Source organism: Palaemon carinicauda, chromosome 7, assembly GCF_036898095.1.
Source record: "Palaemon carinicauda isolate YSFRI2023 chromosome 7, ASM3689809v2, whole genome shotgun sequence".
Taxonomy (NCBI): domain Eukaryota; kingdom Metazoa; phylum Arthropoda; class Malacostraca; order Decapoda; family Palaemonidae; genus Palaemon; species Palaemon carinicauda.
The window spans coordinates 80976347-81002501 of NC_090731.1; the positions used below are offsets into that span (position 1 = coordinate 80976347).

Genomic DNA, 26155 nt, shown 5'->3' on the forward strand with positions numbered 1-26155 from the left:
ATTTGGCACAAAAAAACCAACAACAAAAAGGTATTGGGTCCTCCCCAATTTTTTCACCTCCCACTTTACTACATTTTGACATTTTTCCTTCCAATCCTTCCAATCTTAATTCCGCCCTCCCCTCCCCCACCTATCCTGTACCCCTATACTATGTACTGGAACAAAATGCTCCAATGGGATAATACTGGAGGATTGATTGTTGGAGATGTCCCTTTGAGTGTCTAGGTCATCAGCAGATTTTTTGCCATTCTGAGAAGCAAAGTTCAACAACAGAGCCATGGGGGAGTCAGCAAATCTAGTAGCCTGCTTGAAAATACTAAAAAAATATCATACTTCAGAAAGGAAATTTACATCGTCAACCATCAGCACAGCAAGAATATGCTACCTAGCTGGTCCACTCCATATCCTCGCTGTGGGATAGCACCAAAACAGATACACTATAGAGGAACAGGTGTAAGCTAAACCGAACTTTTAGGGCGTAGGCCATAAAATTATGGACTCATACTCCCTGTATCTGTAATGATGGGCTTCTGTCCAGAAGCCAAGGGCCCTACCAAAAGGATTTGGTACTCTGAATTCCAATGACCCAATCTTTCAGAAGAGTTCCGCCATAAAGGTCCAATAAGGAGGAGGCCGAAGTTAAAAATAAAACGGATTTTGAAGCAAAGCGAAATCTATTTTTGGGTGAGATGGCCATGTCGTTCTGATGGAAGGTTCGTTTAGGCAGCTTCCTAAGGGATATTTGGCTACAGTGATACTCCCAGAGAATTGACCATAGGTCTCCAGAATTCTAACTCCTGGCGTGAGTATCCTTAAAATTTTTCCTAAGGATATCTCATAATATCAGGGGATGTATTTCTTGATACGACAAATGGCAGTCTTCACCCCGAATAGAGTTTTCGCTCTGAAGGGGAAGAGTGGCGAAATTGAAGGGGAGCCGTCATCAAGGTTACCCAGTGGATACCCTTCCCATACTACTACAGGGTCCAATATGACTACCCATTCCTTGAAGCAATTAAGCATGGTGGCTACAGATATAGTAGTTTCGGGTGGGGATTGTTGTACAATCCTTTTCTTAGAAAAGGAGGGTGGGTCCATCAGGACGACATGGCCATCTCACCCAAAAATAGATTTTTCACTTTGCTTCAAAATCTGTTTTTTGGGCTCAAGCCATGTCATCCTGATGGAAGTTTACCAGAGAATTACTAGAAAGTACTGTATCTGTGGGTTTGTATAAGTGCCTCAACCTTGGGTCAGCTTCTATATGGTCATCCAGACCACAAAAATATATGACGGTACCGTTAAACGTCATAACCACTAAGCAAGGAACAATCTTAGGCCTTCCTGCCCCCTGCAGGGAAATGTCATCCTCGACTAGAGAAGCAGCAAGGTTTGTATATATACTGTAATGGAACAAATGTAATTATCATTCAATTATTTTGTTAACATGTATAAGCACCTTCAAGTATATAATTTACTTAAGGAAATTCAGTAAAAAAACTCCGTCTAATTTTATTTAACTACTTTGGGGCGAATAGGACACAAATACACCTTTAACATTTATTTGAATAGACAACTTAAATGTAACAACTAGTGTATCAAATTAGCATCAGAATTATACATCCAACATATAAAAGGTATATATATTTATTACCTGAAAGGGAAAAAATATCATTAGCCACTCCAAATCAGTTGAGAAATTATTAAAATAATTTCACTGTAAATGTTGGATAAGTATCAACACTGCGTACAAGTGTACACATGGCACTGGTGTCATTGGTATGATTCTGCACCCATAAAAAACAGTCCTAGTGTCACCAGGGTGACAATAAAAGGTATTACACTGCAAGGTGTTAACACCTTTTCACCCGAACTGAAACAGTCCCAAACAGTTCACTGTTCATCGCAGCACTAGACGACAGGTTTCACAACACTACCTGCCGCCACCACAAAATGTTTCAAGTCGTGCACTTGCTTCGCATAATGTTTATAGAAGACCCTGGAGGATTTCCAACCTGTGTATGAGCAGAGTCTCTCAAAGTCCATCTACTGAAAAAAGTTCATCGAGGAAGCAACCTTTCTCGGATCATGACCTGCGGGTGTACTTTCAGGATCCGCTCTGAGAATGAAGTAGGTGAGCTTTGCCCTCAGTTGTTTCAGGGATAAGTTTGATCCTGAGGTTTTGCCTTTGAAGAGCTGTCCTCCCCTGAAGTCTGAAGTCCTTCGAAGACAGACCTTTAGACACTCTACTGGACATAGAGAGACATCTTCCTTCAGAAGGCAGATTCTCCAGGGACCCCACCTTTTGGTGGTTAGCTCGTTTTTGGCAAGAAAGGTAGGATCAGGAAAGAGATTCAGTTCTCCCACTTCTGTAAACTGAATATGGACCTCGTCTCTTGATAGGGCTACTATTTCACTAAGTTTAGCCCCTGAGGCTATAGCAAACAAAAATATCACTTTTTGTGTTACATCCTTTAGAGAGCAATCTTCATTGTTCAAGGTCGAAGCATAGTGTAAGACTTATCCAGAGACCATGAAATGGGCTTCGGAGGGGTTGCTGGTTTAAGTCTAGTGCATGCCTTCGGAATCTTGTTGAAGATTTCGTTCGCCAGGTCCACCTAGAAGGTGTATAGAAGAGGTCTAGTCAAAGCCGACTTACACGTAGTTATCGTGGTAGCAGCCAAGCCTTGTTCGCGAAGGTGGATGAAGAAGGACGGGTAGAAGTCTATTGAGATTTCTGTCGGCTTTTTTGCTTTTACAAAAGCAACCAACTTCTTCCAAGACGATTCATATTGTCTTCTGGTTGACTTTGACTTGTATTCTTCTAGAGAGTCTATACTGTCTTTCGAGATCCCAAATCTTTTCTTGACTGCTAAGGCGAGAAAATCATGAGATGAAGATTTTGGGTTCTCTGTGATGAAGCGAAGACAGTCGACTTCTGAACCAATTGGGAGAGAGCTGGGTGTGTAGAGGGACCAGCCTCAACTTCAGTTCCATCACCAGAGGGAACCAATTGCTCTTGGGCCACTTGGGGGCCACTACTGCTGCAGTTCCCTTGAAGGATCTCAGCTTGTTGAGGACCTTCAACAGAAGATTCGTTGGAGGGAACAGGTAGATATGGGTCCATCTGTTCCAATCAAGGGACATGACGTCCGTTGCCTCTGCCAGAGGGTCCTCGTATGGGGCTACATATCGAGGTAGTTTCTTGTTGTCACTCGTTGCGAAGAGGTCGATCTGCAGTTCTGAGACTTTTTCCAAGATGAAGGAGAATGAGTCTGCATCTAGGGACCATTCTGACTCTATCGGCTTTAGCCTGGATAGAGCGTCCGCCGTCACATTGCGGAACCCTTGTAGGTGAACTGCCGATAAGTGCCATCTCTTCTTTCTTGCTACACAAAAGATGGCTAGCATCACGTCATTGATGTAGGGCGATCTCGAGCCTTGTCAATTCAGACATCTCACTATCATTTCGCTGTCCAAGACCAGCCTGATGTGGGCTGATCTGTGAGGAGATAGCTTCTTCAACGTCAGGAGGACTGCCATGGCCTCCAGAATATAGATGTGAAAGGTCTTGAACAGGGATGGGAGTGACCTCCCCATCCTTCCTTCGAGGCATCCGTGTGGATGGTCACCGATGGGGGACGTGGTTGTAAGGGAACGGTCCTTGTTCTTCGACCACGGCTTGAGAAGCGATTGTAGTAAGGTCTGTACCAGTCTCTGTAGATCTCTTCGAGCATTTGATGCATATCTTCTCCAGACGCCTGACGCATCTTTCAGCTGTGCTCTTAGCACTAAGTCTGTTACTGCTGCAAACTGGAGAGAGCCCAGTAGTCTTTCCTGTTGGCGTCTTGAGATCCTGTCGGATTTCAGTAGTCTCTTGACAGAACCCGCGATTTCTCTCCTCTTCTTTGGTGGAATAGAGAGGCAAGTTCCAATGAATTCCCAGCCATTGAAACTCCTGAGCTGGAGAAAGGCGAGACTTCTTGTGGATGATCTTGAATTCCAGATGTTCCAGAAACTGGATAACTTTCTTGGATGCTTGCAGACAAGCAGTCTTGGATGCTGCCCACACCAGCCAGTCGTCCAGGTATGCTGCTACCTGAACGCCTTCTAGGCGTAGTTGTTGTACAACTGCGTCCGCAAGTTTCGTGAAGATCCTTGGGACTATGTTTAGTCCAAAGGGCATGGCTCTGAAGACATACTTTGTCTTCTGTAACTTGAATCCTAGGTAGGAGGAGAGGGGGCGACTGACTGGAAGGTGCCAGTAAGCATCTGCCAGGTCTATTGAGACTTTGTACGCCCCTTTCGATAACAGGGTCCTTATGTGTTGAAGGGTTAACATCCTGAACTTGTTGTTCTCGATGAATTTGTTGAGTGGCGAAAAGTCTAGAATGACTCTGAGTTTGTCAGAGGCCTTCTTGGGAACACAGAACAGCCTTCCCTGGAATTTGATGGACTTTGCTTTCCTTATAACCTTCTTGTTCAAGAGTTCTAAGGTATATTCATCCGGTAAGGGGGTGGAGTGTTGGAAGAACTGAGGAAATGAAGGTGGAGATCTGTTCCATTTCCATCCTAGTCCATTTTTTATTAGGCTGTGGGCCCAGGGATCCAAGGTCCAACAATCCTGAAAGTGGTGGAGTCTCCCTCCTACCTGGAGCATCTCATTGCTTAGATGGTCCTGAGTGTTTGCCACCCTGACCACGTCCTCCCCTACCTCGTGAGGGGTTTCTTGAGGAGCCCCGTTGAGATTCTCTTCCTTTCAGGCGAAAGGTAGTGGTGTGCCTCTCAAACCCTGGGTTGAAGGCTGGTGACTGGGCTACCAGCTGTTGAGGCACCATTTGGAAGGTGGTCTGTGGTTGAGCGACCACTTGGGGCATCGCGGTCATGGTGACTGTGGGATGTTACTGTACAGGCCGAGAAGGTAGTCTTGGCTTCTTTGTCTTCCTCTTAGGTTGGGGACCAGCATCTGGGGAAGACTTTCTCTTTGAAGAGATGCCCCACTTTTGGAGAAGGTTCCTATTCTCTGTGGCGGCTTTCTAGACTACTTCCTGGACCACTTCCTTTGGGAAGAGATCCTTACTCCAGATACAGGAAGTAATCAGCTTCCTGGGTTCGTGTATGACCGTTGCATTGGCAAACACAAACTCCCTACAGGCCCTCCTGGCCTTCACGAAAGCGTACAGGTCCTTGACGAGGGTGGCCATGTGCATCTTGGCCAGGACCGTGTACATATCTGGGGTGCTGGCAACGCCTGCACACATCTCCATGCAGTTCTGGAGGGAAAGGGAGGTGGCTAGCCTCTCCTTTGTCTCCTGTTCTCTTCGCAGGAGAAAGTCCGATAGCTTTGGTAGGTTCTCGCTGAACTGCTGTCCTGCGATGTCTGTATCAAGCTTCGCTACTGAGAAGGTTAGGTGGACCTCCTTCCCTTCCTTCTCATCTGTGGGCAAGGCCAGAGACAAAGGCCTACACTCCTCTAGTGTAGGGCATGGTTTGCCTGCATCAACGGCCTTTAGCACACTTTGAAGAGCCTTCAACGTGAAGGGGAAAGCTCTCGAAGAAGAAGCAAGAAAATTAGGGTTTTTCTTGCTCAGTGCAGAAACTATGAGTTAGTGTGCCCTGCCTTCTTCAGGCTTCTCGTCAAGAGAACCTGTGCCTTGTCGTGGTCGTAGACCATGACCTCCTTTGGTTCCGTCTCTTCTTTAGACACTCTGGGTAAGCCGCAAAGTTTGGCCAAAACTCAATGTCGTCCAGGTGGACGGCTCCCATCTTCTCCGAAATGTAGAGTTTGCCGTTAGTAATCGGCATGAACTTTGCATACCTCCAGGGATTGGTTTCAGAGCAGGGTGGCAGGTCCTTCACTCTGGGTCGCTTGTAAGACCCTTGGGAGGTGACGATCCGAGTTGTTTCACGGAACTCCTTCATCATCTTCTCCTTCATGTCTACGTTTTCTTTACGTAGAGCGTCCATTAGCATGGAAAAGTGGGCCAAAACTGCTTGACCCAGCGAGTCTAATGGAGGGGTAGGAGCCAAAGACGTAGACGGTGTCGGCTGGAATGCCGGCACAGGCAGAGGGGGGTCCTCCGCTTCTGTCGAGTCGAGATCCTCGTCTCCTCCGGGTGGTGGCGTCACCTCTTCATCAGGATCTTCTTGAAGAAGATCCTTTTCCGTGTCTGTGGATACTTCAGACATCCTCTCCTCCTGGTGGATGTCCATGCCTTGTAAGGCTTCACTGACATCGGCCTCGACTGTGATCTGGACGTAAGGAGGACTGGGTCGTGCCTGGGGTACGACGGCATCAGCTGGTGCCTTCAGGAACAGCAAGCTTCGCATCATGTCGTTGGGAAGGTACGGTCCGGGAGAGTTCTTCTAGAACCTCGTACCCATTTCCGAAGCTTTTCTCGTGCTGCGTCCCTCGACTCCGCCGACTTGGGGTATCAGAAACCCTTGGTCACCAAGGCCAAGCAGACTTTGCAGTCCGTGGGGTCCCAATACCTCAAGGTTTCGGTTGCAACTGAGCAGGCGGCATGAGACCTGCACATAGTGTGACCACAAAAGTTCCTACTTTTGTGGTTACAGTACATAACCTCACATTTCAGCTTTGACTCCTCCTGTAAAGAAAGGAAAATGAAATGAGTATGCAGTAATTTATCACACTTGATAAATTAATATATATTTTCATGCAAGAAAATTGGTATTATCATTACCATTATAGCTTAGGATAGTAAGCTAGAAAGGAAATAGGAAAGACACATACTTGTGTCTCCTGTCCAGCCAATTGCTGTGACCTCCCTCAATATTAATATTTAGAATTTCCTTATTTAGGGAAAACTAGAGTGGAAAGGCTCTAACTTCTGGAGTTAGAATTAGTGTATACTAGCACTAACCCTTCCATAAAGGAGTATTAATATTGTAGGGTGAAAATATATGATCTGATGACTATGGTTCATCAGGGTATTGAAGGAATACTTCACTTCAATATTATGATTGGTCTCAACAATAGACTGTGAGAGGACACACACAATATGTTGGAAAATATAAACTACTGTATAGTATATACTATAGTTTTCTGCCTGCAGTATGTACTATACTGCAGAAATACTGGCTACATATACTGTAGTTCTTCCGGCATGCTGCCGGCTAGGCTAGTACCTGGCGGCACCGGCCCAGATGGGACTAGCCGACAGAGAGAGAGAGAAAGCATGGAGAAAAGGCTACCTTATTATTACCGTTTAGTACAATAAATAAGGGTGTAGGTACTACTGTCCCTACTGCCTTCTTCCAGAATGAGGGTTCAAATGGAAGGGGGAAATTAATCATTCTAGCTTCCACCCAGCCTATCCGGAGATTCTAACTTTCCTTTCGTGGACTGGAAAGAACGGATAGAAGAAAGTGGTTGTATATATACATAAAAAAAGAGAGTAATAGTAGCGCAGACGATAAAAGGCAATTTGAAAAGCTTCAAGATATGCTATTAGAACATAATATGCAACAAATGAACCACATTCCAACAAGAAAGGAAAATGTCCTAGATCTAGTATTTGTGAATGGGGTGAATTATGTTAAAGAAATAATAGTGTATAACACGGGAATTTCAGACCACAATGTCATAGAATTAATAGTCCATTCCAAAGCATGTGATCGCAGGGAAAATCAAAGCACAAAACGTTGGGAAGGATATGGAAAATATAATTTTTATAGTAAGAATATAAAATGGTCAGAAATAAATGAAGAACTGAACAAAGAATGGAAAAATGTATTCGTAATTGATAATATACAGGTAAATACGGACATACTGTACAAAATACTGGAGAAAATTGTTGAAAAATATGTACCGAAAAAAAACAATAAACAAAAGACATGCATACCAAGAGACAGAATGATCTTATTTGAGAAAATTAGAAAGTGGAAGAAAAATCTTGCAAAAGAAAAAAAGTGTGGAAAATTATGGAAATAAAAAGTAAGATAGAAAATGCAGAACAAAAGATTATACAATTGAAAGAAAATGAAAAAAGGGACTTAAAAGAAAGGACACTTCAAAATATAAAAAAAAAAACCCAAAGTATTTTACTCATATGCAAAAAAGATGAATAAAGGGAGATTAAAAATAGGCCCTCAAAGATTTGAAGGACGGTTAACGAATAAAAAAAAATGAAATATGCAACATATTAGCAGAAAAATATAAGAGTGAGTTCACGCCAATAATTGCGAATGAGAATAATGAAACAGAAATGAAAGAAGAAAATGTTGAATATCAAACGGATATAGATATTAATGAAGCAGATATTATCAAGGCTATAAGTGAAATTAAAAATGGATTGGCAGCCGAACCAGATGGAGTTCCAGCGATTTTGTTAAAAAAAAACTGCACGCACTATCGCGAAGCTGCTCGCAATACTGATAAGACAAAGTGTAGATATGAGCGAGATATATGTTAAACATAAATTAGCTTATATACCCCTATTTTCAAAAGTGGATCAATACTAGACGCAAGCAATTATAAACCTGTTAGTCTAACATTACATATTATGAAAGTGTATGAGAGGGTAATAAAAAAGAAAATAATGAATCATTTGGTTAAAAATAATTTATTTAATATAGGTCAACACAGTTTTGAGCCCGGAAAAAGTACATGAACCCAACTGATAGCACACTATGAAAACATGTACAAAAATATGATAAATGAAAATGACACAGATGTTATTTATCTAGATTTTGCAAAACCCTTTGACAAGGTAGACCATAACATATTATAGAAAAAAATGAGAAAGCATAATATTGTGGGAAAGATAGGAAAATGGGTAAAAGAATTCCTGCAAAACAGAAAACAGATAGTGGTTGCAAATGAAGAGAAATCAGATGAAGATCAGGTAATATCTGGCGTGCCAGAAGGTACGGTATTAGCTGCACTGCTGTTTGTTATTATGATCTCAGACATAGACTGTGATGTTAAAAACTCTGTAGTGAGAAGTTTCGCCGATGACACAAGAATAAGTAGAGAAATTACTTGTGATGAAGATAGGAACTCACTACAAAGAGATCTAAACAAAATATATGAATGGGCGGAGATAAATAGGATGGTATTTAACTCCGATAAATTTGAATCAATAAATTATGGAAACAGAGAAGGAATGGTATATGCATACAAGGGACCTAATAACTAGACAATCACAAACAAGGAAGCAATTAAAGACCTTGGTGTAATGTTAAATAGGAATATGTTATGCAACGACAAAATAGCAACACTGTTGGCTAAATGTAAAGCAAAAATGGGAATGTTATTCTGACACTTTAAAACAAGAAAAGCTGAACACATGATTATGCTTTATAAAACTTATGAACGTAGTACACACGAGTACTGCAATGTGATATGGTACCCACACTACCAAAAGGATATCGCACAAATAGAGAGTGTAGAAAGGTCCTATACTGCTAGAATAGAAGAAGTTAAGGACCTTGACTACTGGGAAAGACTGCAATTTTAAAACTATACAGTCTAGAAAGAAGAAGAGAACACTACATGATAATACAAGCATGGAAGCAAATAGAAGGAATTACTGAAAACATCATGGAGCTAAAAATATCAGAAAGAGCAAGCTGAGGTAGATTAATAGTGCCAAAAACTATACCAGGAAAACTAAGGAAGGCGCACAGGACATTAATCCACTACGCACCAGCATCGATAATGCAGCGACTATTTAATGCGCTGCCAGCTCATCTAAGAAACATATCAGGAGTGAGCGTAAATGTGTTTAAGAATAAGCTCGATAAATACTTAAGATGCATCCCAGACCATCCAAGACTGGAAGATGCAAAATACACCGGAAGATGCATTAGCAACTCTCTTGTGGATATACGAGGTGCCTCACACTGAGGGACCTGGGGGAACCCAAACATAGAATAAGGCAATAAGGGAAGACAGGATCTGTTGCCAGCTACTCTGCCGGTTCGAGGGAGAGGAATGTGGATGGCAGTCCAAGAGAGGACTGAAGAACACTCAAAGACCTTAGGGTCTCCCACCGGCAGCCGTCATGGCCGGCACAACCTTTCCCGGAGCTTTGCATCCGTAGGGGGGTTAAAGCGGCAATCAAGCCACCTATGTAGGAGCCTGGCCGGCACCACAATCCACCCGGCAAGTGGAGAGATTGTAGGACACAAGCCAAAGACATTGCGATGGCTAGGCTATCGCTAAAGGACAGAGAGGGGCAGGGAAAGGGTCTTGTGTGTTGTGTCGGGAGAAGGCAGCAGGATTGCCGGCCACTTCCGGTCACAAATCAGAGACATCGTTTCAATATCAGCGCCGTCTTGGGCACAGAAGAATATGGATTCTTTAGCCCAGGACCTTGCCGAAACAAGACTTGTCTTCTAGACCGCAAGGGAGAAGGTGGCGGCATTGTACTACCACTTTGGAAGCGGGCTAGGGAAGCTAGGCTTCCTATGTCTGCAACTGTAAGCTGGCAGAGGAGTGACTACTCCCCCGGCAGCCGAGTTGCCAGAATAAAGACTGAATACTCTGAGTTACTGTTGTAATTCCAAGCCGGGATACTCACCGGCAAAGAGGGAAGACAGAAAACACTAGCCTAGTCAAGCCGGAGTACACTACTCTATGGCAAGACTAAGATAGGGTTGTCGCCTAATGGCGACACTCAGAGGGAAGGAAGGGTTTACCCTTAAATCTCTAAGAGACGAGTATCGAATTATATAATTTATTCTTTGAGATATACTATCTCCTGTTGAATTGATATAACGATACGCGAGGGTAAACGGGGATAATGTACGAAAGTATACTAAAGTGCATAGGCTAGGTTAGCCTAGCGCGGGTCGAGATCTCGGCTACACTATATCACCGAAACTCTAACGTATACGATCGTTACATTTAAGGAAGAGGAAATATACGTGCATGATCTTATCTTCACAAGTATAATTTTGCCTAAATAGCTATAATTCATTAAAGCTAAATACCTGGAACGTTGTTCTACAGACTAAATAAGGCATATATGGCAAACGACAGCGCCAAAAATGGCGCCTCCAGTTACCGGCTAAGCTTCGATAAACACATCTAAATTATGCTAATTTAACTGTGAGAAGGGAGCTAAAATAATACACAGGAAACATTAAATACTTAACTTTCCAGAGGCAGAAGATGCTGGAGAATGCATGATAAATCCTCGTAATAGCAATCAAAAACACTGAGAGCAAGGGGGAGTATACCGTGCGCAATTCGCTACAAAACAAGGAATGGGTAGCCATACTGGACCCTGTAGTAGTAGGGGAAGGGGATCCACTGGGTAACCTTGATGACGGCTCCCCTTCAATTTCACCACTCTTCCCCCTCAGAGCAAAAACTCTATTCGGGGTGAAGATTGCCATGTGTCGTATCAAGAAATACGTCCCCTGATATCATGCGATATTCTTAGGAAAAATTTTAAGGATACTCACGCCAGGAGTTAGAATTCTGGAGACCTATGGTCAATTCTCTGCGAGTATCACTGTAGCCAAATATCCCTTAGGAAGCTGCCTAAAGGAACCTTCCATCAGGACAACATGGCTTGAGCCCAAAAAAGCAAAAATAGAACACAGAGAGAAATTTACAGTGGAACTAAGGGAAAAGTTTCCTTAAGGTTTGAGATCCCTCTAGCCCATAAAAAGGCTTCATCACAGAAACAATATTCCAATTTGAAGCCGAATGACTTCATCAAGGCATTTTCTCAGTAAGAGGGGGTGTTGTTGTTGGTGTTAGTAGTCTTGGTGATGGTGATGATGGCAGTAGTTGCACTGCTCATTGTATGTTATGATGTTAATTTTTATATTGGTGTGGATAGTGTTGGTGGTATTTCAAACATTTGTGTTGTTGGTATTGTTGATGCTGGTTTTGGTGGTGATTATGTTGTTGTTGGTGGTGATGTCATTGTTTTTGGTAGTTTTAGTGTTGCATGTGTTGTCATTGTTTTTTGTAGTGGTGGTGTTGGATTCGTAATGGTGTTGTTGTTGTAAGCTGTGGTGTTAGTGTTTGAGGTGGAGTTGTTAGTCTTGGTGATATTAGTATTGGTGATGGTGTTAGTATTGGTAATGTTTGTGTAGTATTAATGTTGACAGTGTTGTTGATGATGGCACCGGTGGTACTGGCAGTGTTCTTGGTAATGTTGGTTTTGGTGGTATTGTTGGATTATTGTTGATGGGGATGTTGTTGGTGGTGGTTGAGGCATTGGTGGTTTTGATGTTATGATTTATGTTGGTAGTATTGGTGATGGTGATGAAGTTTGTGTTCATGATGTTAGTATTATTGGTTATGGTGATGGAGGTGTTAGTAGCAAGGGTGTTTGTTGACATGTTGATACTGGTTGTATAGTTTGGTGTTGGTGGTGGGGTTAGTGCTGTTACCATTGTTATGTTTCTGTGTTTATCAAGTGTCTTTTTTTTTTTTTTTTTTTTTTTTCTTTTTTGCCACTGATGCTGGTTTTGTTGGTAATGTTCTGGAAGTTGGTGGTGAGGGTGGTGTTGTTTGAGTTATTGATAATGGGAATTGTGTTGATGTTGATGCTAGCACTGCTGTTGGTGTTTGAGGTTTTAATGGTGATGCTGGTACTGTTGTTGTTGGTTGTGGCTCCATTAATTGGGGTAGTGGTGGTTTTGTTGGGTGGTGTTGTTATTATTGGTGATTATGTTATGAATATTGGAAATATTTTATTTTGGTGTTGACAAAGTTTCTGGTGTTATATGTGATACTGTTCTTAGTGTTACTGGTTTTGTTAATTTTAATTTTGGTGGTCTTGCTGGAGTTGGTTGTGGTATTAGCTTCGTTGGGTGTTGTTGGTCCAAGAGGTGTTATTAATATTGGTGCTTGGTGTGTTTGTAGTGATATGGGTGTTGGTAGCTGCTGTTTCTGGTGTTAGAGCTGTTGTTGTTGGTGTTGTTGGTCGTGTTAGCAGTGTTAGAGTTGGAGTTACTGTTTCCGGTAAGATTGGTGTTGGTAATGATGTCTGATTTGGAGAGGAATGTTTTGTTTTCTATAGGGATGGTGATGATAGTGGTAGCGGTATTGTTGGTGCTGCTGATGTATGTTGGTGCCATTAGTAGTCTTGCTGGTGTTCAAGTTGGTGCTGTTGGTATTGATGGCAATGGTGTTTTTATGGTACTCCAGACACTGGTGCCTGTGGTGTAATTGGTGATGGTGGTAGAGTTGTTGTGGCAGTGGTGATTGTTGTAGAGTTGTTGTGGATGTTGTGCTGGTGTTAATGTTGGCACTGTGCTATTCTTGTTGTTGTTGTTGGTGGTGGTGGTGGGGATTGGGGTGGTGTTGATGCTGCTGGTGATAAGGCAAGTGGAATAGCTTTATTAGGTGAGCTGATAAATCTCTCCATTGTACATTTCATTATTCTATTATTGCAAGTATACATTTGAATTTGAGAGGTGATCCATCCAGCAATGTTTAGTACAGATTCTGGCATTTCTTAAAAACTTGATTCAAGAAACATGAAGTATATTTCAGTCTGTAACTTTGCTAACTGATTATATTAATTAATACTTTGCTGCTTTTCTCCATATTTCATAGACGGAATTAAGAAAATTAAATTATCTGGAAATTAGTAAGAATTTTTTCAATCTAACAAACCAACGTCCCACTGTGCAGCAAAATGCAGTGAATCCCTTAATGCTGTCTAATCCCATAATACGTTTTTACTTAAAATTCAGTTTAACAATTTTTCCTTGAAAATTCTTAATTTCAAAACATTCCTCTTTATAAGATATTGACATAATTATTTGACCTGTTGTTCTGAGAACCATTTTCATAATATATTATTATTATTATTATTATTATTGTTGTTGTTGTTGTTGTTATTACTAGTTAAGCCACAATTTTAGCTGGAAAAGTAGAATGCTAGAAGCCCAGGGCTCCAACAGTGAGGAAAGGATATAACAAAACACCAAAAAAAAAAAATATAAAGAATAAAAAATAAAATATTTGAAGATCAATTGATTGATTTAAAGTTTTCAGGCATCCTGACATCTGAGGTCATTGACGCCGCGAAGATCAATAACAAGGTTAAAATCTTGTATATCTTTTGACTGCCCGGACAGTATTACATTGGCTCCCTCTCTCTGGTTACGGCTCATTTTTTCCTTTGCCTAGACATACACCGAATAGTCTGGCCTATTCTTTCCACATTCTCCTCTCTCCTCATACACCTGACAACATTGAGATTACCAAACAATTCTTCTTCACTCAAGGGGTTAACTACTGCAATTTTTTAGTGGCTACTTTCCTCTTTAGCTGTGGCAAGCGGCTCTTCTAGGAAAGGAACACTCCAAAATCAAACCATTGTTCTTTAGTCTTGGGTAGTCCCATAGCTTCTGTACAATGGTTTTCCATTGTCTTGGGGCAGAGTTCTTTTGCTTGAGAGTACACTCAAGTACACTATTCTCTTCCTCTTATTTCTTATTTTGAAGATTTTTATAGTTTATATATATATATATATATATATATATATATATATATATATATATATATATCATATATACATATACATATATTAGATTTATTTTAATGTTGTTATTATTCTTGAACTTCTCTCATAGCATATTTCCTTATTTCCTTTCCTCACAGAGCTATTTTCCCTGTTGGAGCCCTTGGGCTTAAAACATCCTGCTTTTCCAACTAGTGTTGTGGCTTAACAAGTAATAATAATAATAATAATAATAATAATAATAATAATAATAACAATAATAATAATATATCTGGCATATATAAGCTTTGAAAAGACTCTGTCAACCTGTTTAATATAAAAGTATTTGTAGCAAATTCAAAGTTCTTTAGTTCCACCGATTCAACTACCAGACTACAAAGTTGATTCCAAAATTTGATCACAGCTGAATTAAAACTTTTAGAATACTGTGTAGTATTGAGCTTTGTGATGGAGAGGGCAATACTATTAGAATTAACAGCGTAACTAGTGCTACATACAGGATGCTACATTCTGGGAATATCCGAATGAAATGCATGGTAAGAATTACGAAAAATCTTATGCAACATGTATAAAGAACTAACTGAACGATGGTGCCAGAGATTAATATCCAGATCAGGAATAGGGAATTCAATATTCCACAAGTTTTTAAACAAAAAGTCAAGATGAGAGTCAACAGCTGAAGACCAGAAAGGAGAAAAATACTTGAAAACAATTAGAATGAAAAGATTAAAACATTTCCTCAGGACGGACTGATCATAAAAAATCTTATGACTTTCTAAATAGGCCTATCTTTTGTGCAATTGGAGGAAAAAAGGCAAAATGTGTCTCTAAAAAGTAAATTGCAATAAAAAATCACACCTAGAATTCTATATGAGTGAAACGCACACAAAATGGCGCCCAAAAGCTAGCTAGACTAGGAGCGCCCCGTTCCCTCATCACCATAAAAAAGTCAAATAACCACTCCTCGAAGGGATCAAAAGCAGTTACAGCTAAATCAAACTGTGAAAGAGGAGGTTATTCCACTTTGACGACTGAAGGGAGGCCATCATGCGAGGAAACAACTCCAAAAAGTTGAGAAAAGGCAATCTTGACAAAGAAACAAACGTGCAGATAAGCTGCGAAAAGTAGAATGAGTTTATCAGGGATGAGTAGTACTATGAAGGGAGAGCATATGTAACGGCTCCTCACCAATCCTCCTCCTTAGATTCCTAGACTGGGTTAAGTCTGCTTGGGGTGCAGATATCTATGGTTATCTACGGACACGTCCCTGATTATACACGATATCTTAGGATAGTCGTTCCGGGGATTAGAACCCCATGATACCTAACGGTAATTCTCTTGTAATATCACTCACAGAAATATTATACAGTAGGAAGCTGCCTAAAGGAACTTCATCAGTATGACATGGCTATCTCACCCAAAAATAGTTTTTTCCTACGTCAAAATCCATTATAAATAGTTAAAAGAGACATTTTCAATGCAAAGATTTGGATCTTGAGGAGCCAATGTCCTTAACTTACTTACAACTATACTTTGAGTTTTGTTAAAATTTAACTTCATCCACCACAATTGGCCCCAAATTTTACTTTCTAGGCTAGCATGTAGCCTACTAATGTGATGGGTGGCTTATCAAGTCTCATTTAAGTGACAAAAATATTATTGATGTGATCAAATGGAATGAATCTTGGATTTTCCCATTCTCTTTCTGCTTGATTTTCCTTGAATATGTGATGCTTAAGGTGAGCTATACATTAACGCACATTTTGATTACTCTCAACATCTTCCTTCATTCTCCTTTCAAGGCATGATGATCACTAACAGTAACAACAGACACTAAAGTTTCATAAAAAAAAAAAAAAATACATTTTCTCTCACAAGCGGTTTATTCAATTCCTGCTGAGAGCTGAATAGGTCGCAAACATACAATGGTAGCTTCTCAATAGTCAGTTTAGGCTTTTACTACCCAAGAATTAAATTACAAAATAAATTAAAAATTAAAAATCATGACTGGGTGTTTATATATTAAGCAGACAGCAATCTAAGATCTCCACAAAGATACATAATTATCTTGTAAGAACAATTTCTGGTGACCAAAACTTAACCTCCAGTGGACGGCATGAAAACGGACTTACAATAAACACAAGACAATGTAAAAGATATCTTAGTTTATTTCAGGAAAAGCAGCCCTTTAACTTTAAAACAGAAAATAATATTTAATAAAGAATATTGATTCTGTTTCAGTAAATGAAATATATTCCAAGCATTTACCAGGTGTGCAGAAACACACCTGGTTTGTAATCATGTAATTTCCTAGATGTAAATGTTTGTTTCTACCTTTCTGTTCACAAGGAGTAGCTATATGTCAGATTTCTGTGTAAATAAATCAGTTAATCCAAGCTAGTGTTTCTCTCCAAACGATAACCAGAAAACTGGGGACTCCAGAGTAACCAAAGATACCCAACACTGCCAACACTCACAACAAAATTATCACTGCTGCCTCCTTTCTACAACACACAACCCAGAAGCCTGGTTCTTCAGAGCAGAAACTATCTTCAGGTAAAATAAGATTACATCATTGTCAAAAAAAAAAAAAAAAAAAAAACCTGACGCCTTACTCGAATTTCTATCCAAAGTCTTCAAACAAATAGCGGAATGGTTGGCCAAGCCAGACATCACCGTCACGTATGAAACTCTGAAGGCCCAACTAAGATCATCATTCAGTATGTTCCCACCTCTCAGAGCCAGAAAATTTCTGGATAAAACTGGAATATTAATAGGAGATCAACATCTCTCACACATCTACAAGTAACTCTGACGACTAGTAACAATACCCACCACTGATACCCAACAAGAGATGACCCTGGACTTTGTGTGAAAATTCCTCCTGATAAAGTTAGCAAGTGAAACAGTCGTGCCAATTCAAAACATATCCACCATGCCCCTCAAGGATTTCCTACAAATGTTAGATGAGATTCACCTGGTACAGACATCGGCAGAACCCACCCAACAGTCTGTAGCAGTGGCCACCACACACCTTTAACTTTTAAGTGATGAAGAGACAGAGGGCAAGCCAGATTCCCCCACTGCTCCAGTACACCATTCAGGGTACAATAAATGTTTTATCAAGCATTCAGAGAAGATAGCCCAACAAACTAGAGGGCTTTTGTTTCGCGAGTGAGGCTTGAAAGTGCGAGCAAGGCTGTATGCTGTCAAAAACATGCCCAACCAACTATCAGCAATAGCCAGACTGGTTGCCTCATACAGGGATATAAGTCTGTCTTCCATTGCCTTTCTTTCTGGAAACCCCTTCCGGTGAATACAATTTTAATTAAAGTTGTTTTGACCTTCGAAACGCATATGCCACCTTCCAACATTTTATGGACAACATACGGGGAGAATTATCCTGCTGCATTGTTTACACCAACAACATCCTGATTTTCACCCACAACTATAAACAGCACAACAAAGATGTAAAGCTCAGAAAAAATGGGTTCATTGTCCAACAAGATCAATTAAAATAGGCAAAAAACACAGTAAAATTTATTAGTCACCATATAAGTCCCAACACTGTTAAATCCCTCATAACTAATGTCCAAGCCGTTGCCAATTTCCCAAGTCCAGGAAACATTAAAGCACTGCAAGAATGTGCTGGCATGATCCCTTACTATCACCGTTTTATACCCATCCTGGCTTGAATCATGTCCCCCATATATGAAAACCCAAATCATTATACTGCTCAAATAAGCAAGAAACAGAATTCAAGAATCCCAAAAAGCCCTTAGTTCTGCTGCGACACTAGTATTTCCTCTCTCCTGTATGTCCCTTACACCGACAACAGATGCAAGTAGCACAGTAATTGGGGCAATACTTGAGCAGGATACAGATGACAGCTGCTGACCTCTAGCATCTATCAACAAAAAGTTATCTCCAGCAGAACAGAAATTCTCCACCTCTGACAGAGAACTACTGGCCATCCACCGTTCCATTCAGTATGTTAAACACATGATCGAGGGTAAGCAACTAGTGGTCCAAACAGACCATCAGCCCTTAATTCACGCCTTTAAAAACAAAGGCAGATAGCTGGTCAATGTATCAACAGCAGCAATTATTGGCAATTGTCAAGTAAATCTGCACCATCAGGTATCTGAAGGGCTCCTCCAACATCCCAGATATCTTTATAAAAAGACCATTAATACCGTCCAAATTGAGATATACCCTGATCTATCAGTAAACAAAAAGGATAACGAAGACCTACAGCATCCCCAGCAGTTAAGCCTAGCCCTTTTGTCGAGGAATTTCGTCACAGATGACGGAGAGACAACCATTGCCTAGAAGATGAGTACCATGACCAGCAGAATCTAACATCAAATTGCAATTTCTATTCATAGGCAAGCATTAGGGGCAAACTCACCTTAATTTCTTTCAGCAATAAAAATAAATCCTCCACCTCGTCTCCCTCAGTTGGAGTGTATGTTATAGATGTGGTATTCAGGGAGGATCCCTGTATAGTACGACGAAATAGAGGCACACCAACAGCTTCAGCATACAATCCAACACCCATATGTCCTACACTCTGGTACATATAACTATCAAGTTCATCTGTAAAGTGAAAAATTATAATAAGAAAGCAATTAGAATTAAATCTTTATATACAAACCTCATCATAAATGGTGAAACATCATGACAAATGAAATAGCCCTAAAAGGTGTTTTCTTATCTAACAATTTATTTTCAAAGTACTCAACTTTATTTCAGTAAAGTCAGCTATATACGAAGAAAGAACTTATGATTCAGGTTATACCTTAATAAAGCAAAAGCATAGTCCCAATAATTATAAAGCAACATACATACTCCTTAAATAAAGAATACTGGTTTTAAATTTTTAGTATTTCCCAAACCTCAGGCCCTTGATGAAATACTGTTAAAATCCTTCACCACATAAAACAATACAATTCACATCACTAGGAATCCCTTTTCTCACCTACCATAGCATTCTACTTTCACTGTACAGTAAAAAAAAGTTGCTTTAATGGGAAACGTGTTGAAAATTTAACAGAACATAGAAATGATAGCCTATATCTAAATCTATCTTAAGCATTTTTGCTGCAACTAAAAAGAATACATATTGCATTAGAAGGCAAACAACTGTCTGTGAACTTATAAAGCTCCTATCAACCTAGAAAGATACAGTATAATTTTTCTTAACCCTTACATGACGATAATCATGTGGCCAATGAAGAACTTTGAATGGAGACATAAATACCCCTCAGACGATGGGGATTATTCATTGTCACGAGTTGGAAAATTGCGTGTTTTTGTAATATAAGTTATTAATTGGTAACTATTTTCTAGTTCATGAGTAAACATATGTGATCAAGGGAGACCTATTAGTCACCAAACAGATTTATCCATGGATGAATCCAAATCATTTGCTACCAAACACGTCTTTTGCTTCGGCTGCCATGCAGCACAACGTCTGCTTTGGCTACCATATGGCATTTCGTCTACATCAGCAGCCATTTGTGATGTCATCCAAACACTAAATGAACGCGCAATAAGTGCATATTTATACGAAAGGGGTTAAATTGCTGATAGTGATTGTGATGCGTTTAGTGAAGATGAAAAACAACTGATTGGTGATACTGTAAAGATATTTTAACTAATGGAGTTCTTAACATACTTCGTTAATTAATAACATTTCCTATCATTTGAGAAATATCATCTATTGTTTGTGGAAACAAATCATAAGTAGAGAGAGAGAGAGAGAGAGAGAGAGAGAGAGAGAGAGAGAGAGAGAGAGAGATAGAGATATATATATATATATATATATATATATATATATATATATATATATATATATATATATATATATATATATATATATTAATTGGTTATTGAAATGTTTTTGACATTGTAATTACAAGGATCATTGATGCTGAAATAACTAATTTGTTTAAATTTTCAGGTCTTGCAGATTAAAATCAAAATCGTAACAATGAAAACAAACATATTGTAAATACATTACTATAATGAATAAAACATACTTGAGATAAAATAAATAAACTTAAATTTGATGTAAAAGGCCAACTTTCACCACAAATTTCAAAACCAATTCACCTGTAACCAACATTTACTCCTAAATTCTTGGCAAGGATGTATTAGCTCTAACTCGATCCTAATTTTGTCATTAAAATGTGGGGGATTTTCCAGCCCAATAAGTCGAACTTGACTCATATTCGGGAAGGAATGGCATAAATAATATACGTTAATAAATCAAAGCAATAAAAGCCAATCAGAGATAAAAAAAAAAAAAAAAACAGCTATTAAAAGGCATTCAAACTTAATGAGTAAACCTATGCTTTTCAGAAAAGAAAAAACTTAAAATACAAAAAAAGGAAAACAGAATCTGGTAAAATGTCAGAGTTTTTTTTTCACTAAAACATAAATGTCTTTAAATACTGCCTTTAAAAACTACCTCACACAGCATGCAAATTAAATATCCCTAGGTCAATCTCGTACGACCAATATGCAGTCTTGCTAACAAAATTTCTAATTCTTTTGTTTTTCTATGCGATGATTCAAAAATAAAAAGAAACGCCTTATTTACTTCACTGTATTATTTTATGATTCAGTAATCCACATAATTTGCCGTTTAATTACTATAAAATGTTTTATTGGGTTATAGCCTTACTGGGGAGTTTCATGTCAAATTATGATAAATTTATAGGTTTCGAAAAAGAATAAATGACAATATTAATTTAAGAACCAGACCATCTTCAATTGTTTAAACAATGTTAATTGCTAGCTGACTGACTGAGAGTTCAGATGTAAATACTGATGCTTAATTGGTTTGGGGTGGCCAAGGAGTATATTTCACACACAAAACTAATTTTGGAAAAAATTAAGGCCTTGTATAATTTTAAAATAGTTTTACGGTCTGCCCCCATGATGTATGGGACAATACTTTTAAAAGATTCAGAGCCTCAAGATATTTAGCTTTTAACACCTTCAAGTGCGGGTCCCAGGTCAACCTACAATCGAAAATCAATCCTAAATATTTAGCTTCTCCTACACATGGGATTCGTTGACCTTTAATGTATATATCCGGGTCTGGATGTACTCCCCGGATATGACAGAAATGGACAATAGTAGTTTTACTTATCGAAAACTTAAAGCTATTCATATCGGCCCACTGGATAATTTTGTTAATTGAGAGTTGTAGTTTTCTCTCAACCATTGCCATTATAGCTCCATCAAATGATATGGAGAGATCATACACAAATAGTATTGAGAGAACATCCCAGGGAATGACTGAGGATATCCCATTATTTGCTAGTGCAAACAGGGTTGCACTCAGCACACTACCCTGAGGAACTCCCTCTTCCTGACATTTACTCTCTAACAGAGTTTCCCCCTCTCTCACTTAAAAACTCTATGTGAAAGAAATGACTGAATAAACAGTGATAGCTCTACTCTTAATCCCAATTCATGAATGTTTTTAAGTATACCATATCTCCATGTAGTATTATATGTTTTTTCAAGGTAAAAAAAGAATGTTAAATGGTGCTGTTTGGAAGCAAAGGCTTCATAAATATAGGACTCAAGTCGTATCATCAGATCAGTCGTTGAGTGCATTTTTCTGAATCCACACTGAATTGGTGATAAAATACCCTTCTTTTCTAGGTACCACATCAGTCTTGCATTGAACATCTTCTCCATGATTTTCAACCACCTAGGGGCTAGACGCACCGTCAAAAAGCCCCTGTCCGGAGAGAAGCTCCGGGCAATCTAAAGAAGAAGAAGAATTCTCCATGATTTTACAAAAACAAGATGTCAATGCAATAGGTCGATCGTTTGCTGCTAAAAACTTGTCCTTACCGGGTTTTAAAAAGGCTAAAATAATGGCTAATTCCCAAACACTTGGATAACTATGATCATGCCATATTCTATTAATAATACTTAAAATAAATAACTTTGTATTAAAACGTACATGTTTAATCATTGCATATGGAATTCCATCGGGTCCAGGGGCTATATGGTTACAAGTAGCAAGGGCAGAACCAAATTCTCTTTCAGTAAAAGGAGAATTATACGACTCTTCCCTTCCTGTTGTAAAATTTAAAATTTTCTTCTCTTTGATGCTCCTATACTGGTGACTAGGAGCTGCTACACACTTGCATGATACATTTGAAAAATTATCAGCCAGAGCATTGCTAACATAATTTGCTTCAGTCACATACTGGCCGTTCACCTTCAACACTGGTGGGGGGTTTGGGGTAAATTTGCCGGCAATCTTTTTTTTATTTTCCTCCATACAGAAGATGGTGGTGTTCTACTGTTGACTGAGGAAGCAAAAGATGCCCAAGATTGGCGCCTAGCTTCTTTCATGGCACAACGGAACTGTGCTCTACACTTTTTGTATGTTATCAAATTTTCTTCAGTACGGTGTCTATGCAATCTAGTCAGAGATTTTCTGGTGGCTCTGTGCAAGACAGTTAATTCTGAAGCCCAACACGGGACTGGTGTTTGCTTAAACATCACCCCACAAAGGATGTCGACAATTAAAATCTCCAAGTAAAAGAAAAGGTTGAGGGAGTTGTTGAATAACCTCTACTAAATTATCATACGATATGTTATCATTTGGAGGCAAGTACAGAGAGCGAATTGTATATTTTCTTCCCATATCAATCTGTACAACCACTGCTTGCAGAGATGTACGGATAGACCAAGATATTTGAGGAACATCTCAACGAACATATGAGACTTCTGCCATGGCTCCCTACTCGGTGATCATATGGTGTCCTATAGCTAATATATTCGCGAAGACAAGGGGTATTAGCATTAAGCTTGCTTTCCTGTAGACATATAATTATGGGGGAATGCTCGTGAATTAAGAGCTTAAGTTCTTCATATTTGGTCCTTAAACCCTGACAATTCCATTGCAAAACGGAGGAAAAAACTATGCTTTATTTTTTGGAAGAACATTTGGATGAAGTCTTCCCATTAGCAATTTTTGATCTAATACTATTTCCCGGTGGTTTTATTAGAGAGGGTCTTGATAAATTGGGTTTCGTGTTTGTTATTTTCTTTTTCTCCTTTTGATCTAATTGTTGAGGGGGATGGTGGACCTCAACTTGAATTTCTGATTTATTTAAATTGTCTTCTGGTTGATCAGAAACATCAACAGACAAAACATCATATTTATTTGATGCCCTAACTCTAATATTTCTTATGGAAAGGGGTGAGAGAGATGGAGGTCTCTCTCTTTTCCAATTAATAGGTTGTGAGCTACCAGGTTTTTGTACCTTCCCCACTACAGGTGCGCCTGATAACTTGGTTTCAAGTGGAATCTCCATTAAATCAGGCAAGGACATGGCTTGGGAGAGGTTAGTATTACCCTTGTAATGGGGGATAATGGTTGGATAGTGGTGGGCAATGTCTTTTTGTTGGTACACAATGGTAAATCATTGAGAGGAGATATTCTTGTCTTATTATGCAGCACTTTTTTCAGTAGATGGTGAATTTGTTTTTTCGAGAACTACCTACAGTAGTAGGTGGGTTACATGATTCCCAAGGAACTTTTTCTCCTGTTTTTAATGTCTTTGCATAGGTAATAGATTTATTTAATAATCTCTTGGCATGCCCTACGCTTACATGTTCAATAATTGATTTATTGAGGGCAGCTTCTTCTAACTTATATAACTGGCAGCTCCTATCATTAGATTTATGATTAGAGTTGCAGTTCAAGCACCTTGCCTCAAGTGTACATTCTGCATGGTAAAGATTGGAGCAACTATTACAAATTTTATCATTCTTGCAAACTTAGGTAAGGATGCTCAAATTCAAAACAATTAAAACATTGCAGTGGCTTCTGCTTAAAATGTCGAACTCTAATCCTTTCATTTTCTATGTCTATGTGGAAAGGTACATCAGCATCCTGGAAAGTAGGGATAATAATTGATGTTCCAGGTACTTTAAGTACTTTCCACACTGATAATGGACACATAGCTAATATCTCCTCTTCCATAAATTCATATAGATCCCTATTGAAAACCACTCAACTTCCATAGCTAAAGTTTAGATGGGATTTGATGTCCAATTTCATATCATCATTTTCTGTCTTTAAATTGGACAATATAACAGACTGTGTGTATGACTTGGCATTTATCAAGTAACTTTTCTTACCAAATCGAGATATATCTCCAGGTGCGATCATTCCTACCTTCCTCTGAAGAAATTTGCAGATCTTAAAATAATTTTCTGTACCTCCTGTAGATTGAAAAAGAAGTCACAATGGTGGTTTTGACTTTCTTTGGGATGGCATATCTATTTCTATGTCTTTATCAATCCAGTCTGCTGGTCTGTAGACATCCAGATCTTTAGGTGCCCCATCACACAGAGCACCCTTAATACTCATATCACCTACATTATTATTACCAATGCTACGGCTTGCATTGAATGCTTCCTCATGACAATTAAATGATAACCAAGAATCCCATTTATCATCTTGAAGTTTCATTCTAATTTCTTTTATTAATCTGTAGCACTCAAATATTTTATGCAGCACATCATAATTAGCTTCTAATGGGATTTGGGTAACGTGCAGGATTTTCAATTTCCCTGAGTTCCCCAAATTACCCTTTTTTCGAATGTTCAAAGAATCGTCCTTTCTGGTTCCCAAGTCGTAAAGAGGAGACAGATCTCATCCCCATCGGCAAGCCCGTCTCCAACTAAAACTTTACCACTCCCTAAACTAGACTAGCCGGAACTGACACGCACAAAATTAAAACTTAAACTATATCAATGCATGGTAAATGTATTCACAAAAAAGAGCCAAGGCATCGTAATGCTAAAATAAAGCTAGCTAACATGATACTAGTGAAATAAGACTAAGTGAACACGAAATAAAAAGGGCTGCTAGGTACGCGACAATAGCTAGCTGGACTCGAAGCGCCTGGCTCCCTAATCGCCTAAAAAGTTAAATAACCACTCCCCAGGGGATCTGAAACACCTACAGCTAATTCAAACTGTAAAAGAAGAGGGTACTCAACTTAGACAACGAAAAGGAAGCCATCATGCGAGGAATTACTCAAAAAAAGCTGAGAAAAGGCGCACTTGACAAACTACGTACAAGTAGAAATGCTACGAACATAGGAATGACGCCATCAGGGACATACCAGGGTACCATGGCGGAAGGTGATATGATACGGCTCCTCTCATATCCTTTCCCCTAGTTTCCTGGACTGGGTTAAGTCTATTAGGGGTGCAGATATCTATGGCTATCTACGGATACGTCCCTGACTATACACGATATCTTAGGATAGTCGTTCCGGAGGTTAGAACACCGTGATACCTGACGGTAATTCTCTTGTAATATAGCTCGCAGAAATATTATACAGTAGAAAGCTGACGAAGAGATCTTACATCAGGACGACATGGATATCTCACCCAAAAATAGATTTTTCCTACGTCAAAATTCATTTAAATGAATTGCTAGAGGTCGTCAACAGTGCCGGGGGTGAATCAGCATATCCAGGGAAGGGGTGTTGTTGACAGAAGAATAAATAAGAAAAAAAGAAAATATATACTGTATGTGATATTTATAATTGTTTGATTCACCTGCATGAGAACATTAAGGCATCACATGTTGGGAAGGAAATTTGCACTCTCCACTATCGGGACAATGAGAGTAA

General features: G+C 39.4%; 1 protein-coding gene across 3 annotated transcripts in view; it reads right to left on the reverse strand.

Annotated features, from left to right (window-relative positions):
* The window catches only part of LOC137643945 (uncharacterized), a 648304-nt gene that overhangs the window by 421352 nt on the left and 200797 nt on the right, over positions 1-26155 (reverse strand). For all 3 annotated transcript variants that reach the window (XM_068376721.1, XM_068376722.1, XM_068376720.1), the window contains exon 3: positions 18874-19061. In XM_068376721.1, coding sequence (XP_068232822.1) covers positions 18874-19061 — 188 coding nt within the window. The remainder of the gene's footprint in view (positions 1-18873; positions 19062-26155) is intronic.